A 9,916-nucleotide genomic window follows, 5' to 3' on the forward strand; every position below is an offset into this window, starting at 1 on the left:
CTGGCTTTGGATTGGCGCAGCTCTGGCCGTTGCGGACACTTGGGGAGTGACCCAGCTGATGGATGATCGCTCTGTAATTTCGACTTTTAAGTAAAACAAATCTTTACAAAGTAAAAAATGCAAAGATAAAACAATTACAGGTCCAAGAAAAGTGGCAGGTGTGTATGTGTCTCCCAGTGGGTGGGCTGCCTTTCTGGCCCAGCACGTGTGGCTGGTTGCCGGCTGTGTCTTCCTGCTGGGCAGTCTGCCCGCCCTGTGGCTACCCAGGAAGCGCTGAGGTCTGTCGCCGTCCTCCAGCTCCGAGCCCTGGCAGGGCTTGGACGGAGAGGGTGCTGGTGCCTGCTGGAGGAGTTGGCCCATTTACCAGGCCTGTTGCCTTTGCTCCTCCTCGTCTGATACATGTTCATGGAGCTATTCTGGGTTTCTTTTGATTGGTTCGTGCCTGGTCTGTAGTTGTGGGTTTGTTTTTTTGTTTTGTTTAAGATTTATTTATTGGGCCCAGCAGCGTGGCCTAGTGGCTAAAGTCCTTGCCTTGGACGCGCCGGGATCCCATGTGGGTGCCGGTTCAAATCCCGGCAGCTCCACTTCCCATCCAGCTCCCTGCTTGTGGCCTGTGAAAGCAGTCGAGGACGGCCCAAAGCTTTGGGACCCTGCACCTGCATGGGAAACCTGGAAGAGGCTCCTGGTTCCCGGCTTCGGATCAGCACAGCACCGGCTTTTGCATTCACTTGGGGAGTGAATCACCGGACGGAAGATCTTCCTCTCTGTCTCTCCTCCTCTGTATATCTGACTTTGTAATAGAAATAAATAAATCTTTTAAAAAAAAGATCTATTTATTCTTATTGGAAATTCAGATTTGCAGAGAGAAGGAAACAGAAAGACCTTTTCCATCTGCTGGTTCACTCTCCAAGCGGCCACAATGGCCAGAGCTGAGCCAATCTGAAGCCAGGAGCTTCTTCCAGGACTCCCATATGGGTGCAGGGTCCCAAGGCTTTGGACAGTCCACTGCTGCCCTCCCATGCCACAAGCAGGGAGCTAGGTGGGAAATGGAGCAACCAGTGTGTGAACCAGTATCCGTAAGGGATCCTGGGGTCTGCGTGGGAGGATTAGCCCGTTGAGCCATCGCACTGAGCCCTGTGGCTTGTTCCATTTTGTTTTCTTCTGGCCCTTACACTTCTTCAATGAGTTTCCTGTAGCTAGAATATAGCCAGTTAAGCATTTTTTTCCCTCCCTCCCTCCCTTCCTTCCTTCCTTGATTGATTTGAAAGGCAGATTACGGAATGAAAGAGGAGCAGAGACAAAGGGCAGATCCTCCATCCACTGGCTCACTCCCCAGATGTCGGCAGTGCCTGGGACTGTCGGACGAGGCCAGGAGCTTCTGTTGAGTCTCCCACGTGGGCGCAGGGCCAAGCATTTGGGCCATCCTCCGCTTTTTTCGAGGCTCGCTGGCAGGTTGACTGGTTGACTGCCCAAATGGCCGCTGCAGTTACAGCTGAGCCAGTCTGAAGCCAGGATCTTCCATGTGCTGGTTCACTCCCCAAGTGGCTGCAATGGCCAGAGCTGAGCCAATCTGAAGCCAGGAGCCAGGAGCTCTTCCGGGTCTCCCACGCGGGTGCAGGGTCGCAAGGCTTTGGGCCATCCTCGACTGCTTTCCCAGGCCACAAGCAGGGAGCTGGATGGGAAGTGGAGCAGCAGGGACTTGAACCAGTGCCCACATGGGATCCCGGTGCTTGGAGGTAGAGGATTAGCCTATTCAGCCACTGTGCTGGCCTGAAAACCTGTCTTTTTTTTTTTTTAAGATTTATTTATTTATTTTTATTACAAAGATATATACAGAGAGGAGGAGAAAGACAGAGAGGAAGATCTTCCGTCCATTGATTTACTCCCCAAGTGACTGCAAAGGCTGGTGCTGCGCCGATCCAAAGCCGGGAACCTGGAACCTCTTCCGGGTCTCCCATGCGGGTGCAGGGTCCCAAAGCATTGGGCCGTCCTCGACTACTTTCCCAGGCCACAAGCAGGGAGCTGGATGGGAAGTGGAGCTGCGGGATTAGAACCGGCGCCCATATGGGATCCCGGTGCGTTCAAGGCGAGGACTTTAGTGATTAGGCCACGCCGCCGGGCCCCCGAAAACCTGTCTTAATTTTAATTTATTTATAGTGTTATTATTACTTTTTTTGAAAGTTAACAGAGAGGAGAGACAAAGAGCTCTTTGATCCACTGGTTCACTCCCCCAAATACTCGCACAGTTGAGGGTGGCCAAGGCTGGAACCAGAAGCCTGGAACTCCTTGTTAGTCTCCCCGGCGGATGACTGAGACCCAAGGACGTGCTGTCTGTGCCTCCCGGTGTGTGCATTGGCAGGGTCCAGGGTCAGAAGCGGAACAGCCCAGACTGGAAGCAGGCCCTCCGAGGCGGGCTGCCACAGTCCCGTTCAGGCTCGGCCCAGCCCACTCATGTTCTTCAAGCGTGTGGGGACACGTAGGTGGTGATCGCGCCTGTCCTGACTGAGGTGTTTGCCCCACTTCTCTCCTTTTTCCCAGCTGCCTGACACTAGTTCCTGAAAGGTACTCTTCTCAGAATTGAGAATTCTTGCTGGCAGCATCTTCCCCTCCTCGGTGTTGAGAACGGACGACCCTGCCCTGTGGCCTTGGCGTCTGCTCTGGGGAAGCTGCGGCCACGTCTCCCTGTCAGTCATGCAAAGCGCACGCCTGGTCTCGGGTGCCAGGTGTTGTCTTTGTCCTCTGTGCCCAGCAGGTTGTGTGGTGCTGCTGGGTGCAGCTTTCGCTGCGTGGCCTTGCTGAGCCACTGGCACCAGCTGTGGGGCTGCTGTTTGTCCCCGGCGTCTGACCCCAGGCTGGACCTCGTGGCGGTATCTGCATCCAGATGCACGGCCCGGGGTCCCCCCACCCCCACGCCTGTCTTAGTCCTCAACTTCCCTGTCCCTCGAGCAGTTTTACTTTTTCACCCTCCCTCACCTCTGTCCTTCGGCTGACACTTTGTTTCTTTCCTTTGGGAGTGTGGCGGTGGCGGTGGGTGGGTGCCACCTGCTCCAGGTGGTTCTGTGGCTGGGTGTCCCCTCCCCACATGGCAGGCGAGCCTTCCGGGTTCTCGGAGCCAGGTGGTTTCGGATCATGTACCCTCACGTCACGTTTCGCTCTGGAGGCGCCAACCCTCCCGGCCCGGGCCTGGGCCCAGCTGTGGCTTGCGGTGTCAGTTTTGGTTCCCCTTTCAGAGCCTGGGCTGTACCCTCTGCTGGCTAGGTGCTGCCTCACCCTGGTGGGGTGCTGGGGTCTGCTGGGTGTGGCTGGGGGGTCCAGGAGCTCCTTTTCCCTCCCCCTTGGTGTGCACACTGCCACACACTTCCTGCACAGTGCCTGCGGGCAGCGCTGGCACTGGAAGCTGCTTCCCCAGAGAGGCACCTGCCAGCCTGCAGCCATGTGGGGCTGGGAGCTGCGGCGTGGAGGCCCTGAGAGCGCAAACCTGTCCGTCCTCCCTCTCCGTCACCCCAAGGCCCTTCTGCCCCAGAGCCAGAGGTGGAGGGGTCTCCTGCAGCTCTGCCCGTCTCGTGCCCTCCTGGTTTCAGGCTGGTGGATGGTCAGTGGGGGGCTACCTGCTGCCGTCCCCTGCCTGAGGAGCTGCTTCGTGCATTCTGGCCCAGCTGACCCACGGTCACGCGGGCTGGCTCCCGTGAGCAGGTGTTGGCTGATGTGGATTGTTTCCGTTTGGCTTCTCAGGAAACTCCTACCAAGGAGCTGGGGCCCTGCGTGGGAGAAGCACATGGTCCCGAGCCTGGCAGCCCGTTGCTGTCCACAGGGCCGCCCTACCTGAGCAGGTGCATAAATTCCGAAAGTTCCACTGATGACGAAGGTACTTGAGACCCTGGAAAGTAGGGCTGGGGCCGAGGGGAGTGGCCGTGGAGGGGACCTTGACCCACTGCTTTAAGTAGTGACCCCGGGCAGTGGGCTCTGCTGTCCGAGGGATGAACACTCAGGCCCTTCCTGGCTTACCTGGCTGTGCTGTGTTGGCAGGTGGAGGCTTTGAATGGGATGACGACTTCTCCCCAGACCCGTTCATGGCCAAGACGACAAGCAGTCTTCTGGCCTCGCAGGCCTCCCTGCAGTCCAAGTACTTCTCCCCGCCCCCGCCCGCCCGCAGCCCTGAGCTGAGCTGGCCTCCCCCAGCGCCTTGCTCCAGGTTCTCCATCTCACCCGCCAACATCGCCAGCTTCTCGCTCACACACCTCACAGACTCGGACATGGAGCAAGGAGGTGAGGGGGCCCTGGGTGTGCTGGGGGGTGCGCGGGGCCTCTGCCCACTGCCCCTGCTTAGCCTCTGCAAAGCCGACATGTGCCGTCTGCCCCATGCTGGAGCCGGGAGTCTGGGGTTCTGGTTCCTTTGGCCCAGGAGGCACCCCGGGTGGGTGGCATCTCCTCCTCCCGGCCTGCAGTACGCACACCTCTTGCATGTCTCTGCTTCCCCAGGTCCCGCTGGTAGCGTTCCTGACTTGGGCTTTGGAGTCGCGCCCAGGCCCTTCCCTGAGCCATGTTGACTTTGCCATTAAGTCTTGGTCTCTGTGACCCCAGAGGCTGCTGGGAGCAGCGGGGTAGGGGCACATTTGAAGTGGCAGTGTCTGAACAGGTGGGGGTTCCCCCACCCACCCACCCCGCGGATAGATTGGAAGATAAGTGTTAATAGGCGCATTCTTTGACGTGAAGTTTGCAGATCAAATAATGAGCACAAAACCTAAAGAGCTTTTATCAGTGTTTGCAGCTGCCTCACATGTGCGGCCTGGCCGCACCCACGACCTGCACTGGGTGTAGCACAGGTGTGTGTCAGGGCTGTGTTCCCGCTGGCTGCCAGGGCTGCATGGGAGCCGAGCAGATGTGCACAGGGAGGGGGTGGGGCCCCAGCCTGTTCCCACATCTGCAGTGCCAACAGGATAGCAGCCAGCCCTGCTGGTAGCAGCCCCGCGTGTGCTCAGACACTCACCCCGTCGTGTTACGGCCTCTATCCCAAACAGGAAGCAGCGAAGACGGAGAGAAAGATTAGGCAGCTGTGGTCAACTCCGGGTCTGTGGCCTGCGTGACCTGCCGAGTGACGTCCGCCGGCGTTTGCTGACATGAGATGTGGGGCAGAAGCAGGAGGCGCACACGGAGGTGGCCCTGAGCCCTGTCCAGTTCGGGGCCTTCAGAGAGCCCGGCTGGGGCAGATCCCGGGTCCCCGGCAGCTTGATGCGCTGCCACGCCGGGGTCCCGCTGAGGCTGGGCACATAGGCCACGCGTCTGTTCTCCAAGGGAGCCCTTGCCCGCCCGGGAACCTCAGCACAGGTGCCACAGAGGACACTTGAGGGGAACAGTCACGAGTGAGCCATATTTATTTTCAAGAGATCACTAATTGCTTTCTGTAATTGCACTGTGGATAAATGTCCTATGAGTTCCCAATACTGTACAGAATCTTAAATTATTCAAGGACAACAAGGCAGGTCTAGCTGGTGCCTCCCACTTGTTTGACTTCTTTTCTCTGTTTCATGGTTTGTTTGCCCTGCACGGTACTTGTAAAGCTTCGGTCTGCTGAGTGCTAGGCCATCTTCCAGGTGGCTGGACTGACTGCACATGGTACTCACTGGCCACAGTGACCCTGGGCGGGACTGGCTTCCATGCTATCGTTAATGAATTCAGAAATGCCACTCTGATGTGTTGTTGAGGCAGACACATCTCTGTCTTGTGGCCTGGGACCTCGGCTGGCCCTTCTCCCTGCCTCACCCCTGCACTCAGCTCTGGCTGCAATGCCCAGGTCCCCAGCCCTTCCCCGAGGGCCAGCAGACAGCAAGACCACCACAAGGAGGAAGCAGCGACGAGCAACTCCAGCATCCAGGGCGGCTCCGTTCTCTTTATTCATGACACATCCTGTATCTGACCTTGAGAAAACATCTTCCGGCTGGACTTTCTGCCCCAGCCCCTGCATGTCACAGGCTGGTGTGACCACTGTGTAACCCAGCAAACACATCGCATCGACCGAGACGGCGTTGGAGTCTGAGCGGCCACACACGTGAGCCCGGGGATCCTGGGCTCGGTGCCATGCCCTCCCCCTGCTTGGAGCAGGCCCGGTGTGTCCCGGGCTCCCTTCTCGCCACCGAGTTCTGTGCTCAACTGAGGAAGTGGCCAGCGACCAGCGTGGCCACACGTGGGCCCCTCTACACACCGGAGCTGCCCCGGGAGTCACAGGAACTTGAGCATCGGACCGGGTTTACGCTGCAACTTCTGACCTGTGTCTGTTCGGGCTCGTCGAGTGCTGCTCTGAAGCAATAACCCCCAGGTGGGAGACTTGAGAGCGGAGGAGTCCCCGACCCACCCCATGTCCCATCCCACGTGACCAGGCGTCCCGGGTTCTGCTGAGCACGCTGCCTGCTGTGCTCGCGGGGCACCACGGGCCGGTATTGCCAAATCCACCCTCTGGCAGCGGAGGCCTTGGGAAGGTTCCCGAGCGTCCTCACCCACCTGCCTGCCAGAGCCGCGAGGTCAGCCCAGGACACGGGGTGGCTACTTGGGGACCAAAGTTTGTCCCCCTGCACTGCAGAGCTCTTCACAGTGTCATTCCCACTTCATTTCAAGCCTGTACGGCTCTCATAATTAATTGCCAAAACATTTTATACATTGAGTTGGGGAGGGGGGTTAGATCTTACTGTGGTCCTGCATGGACTTTTATTTGTAATGAACCACGGGAGTTCACACGTTCTTCTGAGATCGCAAGCAATACACATGAGATTTAACCAAGTCGTCATTTCCTAGTCTGCCCTGTCTTGGACGGCCAGCATGTGGCCTTGTGACCCGATTCAGTGTTGCAGCCCCTTACCCAGCCAGGGGGAGCCACGCGAGACAGCTGGCCGCCCCTTCCGACCGCCCGGACCCTGTTAGTGCTTGTCACATGGTGGATCCCAACCCCGTCACCCAGGGCCCCTGCCCCCCCATCTGCGATCTCCAGCGGCCCAGGCAACAGCCAGGGAGGAGAGACCCTCCAGAGGGCTAGCCCCGAGCCCACCCCAGCGGAGACTGCGGAGTCTCCCACTGCTGTGGACTGTTCTGGATGGACAGGCCCGAGGGGTCCCGGAGAGGTGCCTCTGCCCCGGTGGGGGCGTTGGTGGGGGTGAGGGCCCCACGCACGGGGAGCCTTAAAGCTACAACAGGCGTGCCCAGCTGCTTTCTCGCACAAGTCCTCAGGGCGCATGACCACCGCTGGGCCACCCCCGGGCCGGAGCCGATGCAGCCAGCCCTGGCATCCACGGGGCACTGGGACCCGGGTGTGTGAACCCCCCCACAGCCCCAGGCCCCAGCCCCGACCCTGTCATGGCAATAGAACAGTTACTGACCTTCAGTTTAAATTGTGTACATTTTTAAAATTGTAAGATTTTTACTGTATATTGATGCATAGTGTGATTCGATAAATTGCTTGTAATTTAAAAACTATTTAATATTCAAAATAAATATAGTTATATATTTATAAACTCTGTATGCTGTGTTCCTTTGACCTGGGGCCCTGGCCCCGACAGACCCTCATGGCCCCCCTGACCCCAGAGATGCTGAGCAGTGCAGGCAGGTGGAGCCCCTGGACAGGTGCGCTGTGGGGTCCATTCGGGGTTGCCTAACACAGAAGGCAGTAGGTCCTTGTGTGGCCCAGCTTGAGCTCCAAGCCAAGGGAGGAGCCAAGACCCTCTGGAGGGCTATCCCCAAGCCCAGCCCTCACCTTCCTGGTCTCTCTGAGACCTGAACCGAGGCCCTTGTAGGTGGGTCCTGGCACCTGCCCAGGGAGGTGGCTCTTCCAGCTCCCCCACCCCGCCCTGCAGCCCAAGCAACTGTGCAACGGGCTCCGGGAATCCCCAAGCAAGGTGCTACTTCTGGCGTCTTAGAGTGCATCCCTGTACAAGGGAGGGGGTGGGCCCAAATATAAGGTGGCGGCAGAGCCTGCTAGCCCTATCTGTCGGGGTTCTGCTGCACTTAGTCTGAAAACCCCATAGCACCCAGCCCTCCCCCGCCAGCTGCGGAACAGCCTGCACGCGGGCATCCTGTCCTGCGGGCCCACCAGCCTGGCTGCGGTGGAGGAAGGCAGGCGGCAGCCGGGGGCGGTCCTGGAGCCGGGTGGGAGGAGGGTGCGGGACACCACGGAAGGTTCCCCTGGCCAGGGCCGCTGCCACCCGGTCCTGCCACCAGCCCGCAGGTGCCGCCGCCCCGCAGGCCGGCCCCGCCCAGCTCATTTGCATGCGTGCAGCCCCGCCCGGGGCTGCTAAAGCGACGTGTCCTTGTCCCCCGTGGGCAGCCTCGGAGCGTGCAGCCGCGGTTCCTCAGGTAACATGGGAGAACTGGGGGCCGGGAGCCCAGCAAGGCTGCAGGGAGGGGGCGCCTAGGGAAGAGGGAAGGGTCTGGAATTCTATCCGTGGGAGGCCATCCACGTGGTGGGATTGGGGCCCGGGGCTGACCGTGGTTACCCCTGACCTGCCACCACGATCCTGGGCCAGTGCTGTCCCTGCAGGTGTCATGTCCAGCGGAGCCGGATGGCAAGTCCTGTCCCTGGGGCACAGGGGAGGCTGCCCAGAGCTGGGGTGGCCTGGGCAGTGTCAGAGCTGGCTCGTCCTGTCCCTGGGGCACAGGGGAGGCTGCCCAGAGCTGGGGTGGCCTGGGCAGTGTCAGAGCTGGCTCAGGCTCAGGGGGCAGTGAGGGGCAGGGCACAAGGCCCTAGGTTCCAGGGGGCTTCCCCTCCCCACCCTGGGAAGGGGATACAAGGACAGGGGGAGGGCTGGAGGTGGTCCATGTGAGGACCAGCCTGTGCACCAGCGGCTGTGTGTTCAGGAAAGTTCCTGGAGTCTCTGTGCATCCTCTGGGAGGCCAAGGGGACAGAGGGCAGCAGAGCCGATGACCACAGAGGGCTCCCCCACCCGTGCTGTGCATTTCAGTTCTGAGTGCCACCACTTCCTGGGACTACACCATTCAGAGCCATGAAGACCAAGAGCCGGCCTCCCCGGCGCCAGGCCCGGGACACGGAGACCCCCTCTGCGGAGCGGATGTCCGACGCGCCCCAGGAGGGCACAGGGCCGGAGCTGACTAAGGGGCTCCGGAGCAGGGTCCCCCGGGGGACTGCGGGGGCACGGGCTGAGGGCGGAGGACGCCGCAGGCCAGGCCCCAGCGGCAGTGGCCGGCGGGAGAGCAGCATCCAGCGGCGCCTGGAAAGCAATGAGCGCGAGCGGCAGCGCATGCACAAGCTGAACAACGCCTTCCAGGCGCTGCGCGAGGCCATCCCGCACGTGCGGGCCGGCAAGAAGCTCTCCAAGATCGAGACGCTCACGCTGGCCAAGAACTACATCAAGTCGCTCACCGCCACCATCCTGACCATGTCCAGCAGCCGCATCCCAGGCCTCGAGGGGCCGGGCCCTGCGCCAGGCCCCCGGCTCTACCAACATTACCAGCAGCAGCAGCAGCAGCAGCAACAGCAGCAAGCGGCCAGCGGCCAGCCCGGTGCTCCAGAGGCCCAGCCGCAGGGTCACCTGCACAGGTACTCCACGCAGATCCACAGCTTTCGGGAGGGCACCTAGACTGGTGACTGGCTGGCTGGCTGGCCAGCCGGTCCTCCCCAGCCCTGTCCTCTGTCCTCCCGTCCTACCAGCCCCACACTACTGCCCCTTCCTTCCCCCATTGTGCCTGAAGGGCTTGCACCTGCAGCCGTCTTCCCGGACCAGCGAGGGCAGAGTGAGGCCGGACCTGCGGGTTCTGGGAGGGGCCCTTGGTGGACTAGGCCTCAGCTTTGCAGACTGAATTCTCTCGGCTGCCACCCCTCCCTGGCAGGGACCGATTCCAGGAAGCAGCTTGCTGGTGCCCAGAGGCCCAAGAGCCCCCGCCTGGTGGAGGGGCTGCCTTCCCACCTGCACCACAC

General features: G+C 60.4%; 2 protein-coding genes across 2 annotated transcripts in view; both read left to right on the top strand.

Annotated features, from left to right (window-relative positions):
* The window catches only part of LMTK2 (lemur tyrosine kinase 2), a 71,031-nt gene extending 65,719 nt beyond the window's left edge, over positions 1–5,312 (top strand). The window contains 3 exon segments of the mRNA XM_058680279.1: positions 3,733–3,865; positions 4,027–4,266; positions 5,019–5,312. Of these exon segments, the coding sequence (XP_058536262.1) occupies positions 3,733–3,865; positions 4,027–4,266; positions 5,019–5,047 (402 nt within the window). The 3' untranslated portion in view covers positions 5,048–5,312.
* A 2,973-nt stretch (positions 5,313–8,285) lies between these two features.
* BHLHA15 (basic helix-loop-helix family member a15) lies at positions 8,286–9,660 on the top strand. Its single transcript, XM_004599280.2, has 2 exons — positions 8,286–8,337; positions 8,943–9,660. Exon 2 carries the CDS (start codon positions 8,985–8,987, stop codon positions 9,576–9,578), a length of 594 nt encoding a protein of 197 aa, XP_004599337.2. The 5' UTR covers positions 8,286–8,337; positions 8,943–8,984; the 3' UTR covers positions 9,579–9,660.
* The last annotated feature ends 256 nt before the right edge of the window (positions 9,661–9,916 follow it).

Source organism: Ochotona princeps, chromosome 24, assembly GCF_030435755.1.
Source record: "Ochotona princeps isolate mOchPri1 chromosome 24, mOchPri1.hap1, whole genome shotgun sequence".
Classification (NCBI taxonomy): domain Eukaryota; kingdom Metazoa; phylum Chordata; class Mammalia; order Lagomorpha; family Ochotonidae; genus Ochotona; species Ochotona princeps.

Coding starts and splice junctions, on each gene's coding strand:
- BHLHA15 (XM_004599280.2), top strand. CDS start 8,985: ATGAAGACCAAGAGCCGGCCTCCCCGGCGCCAGGCCCGGGACACGGAG.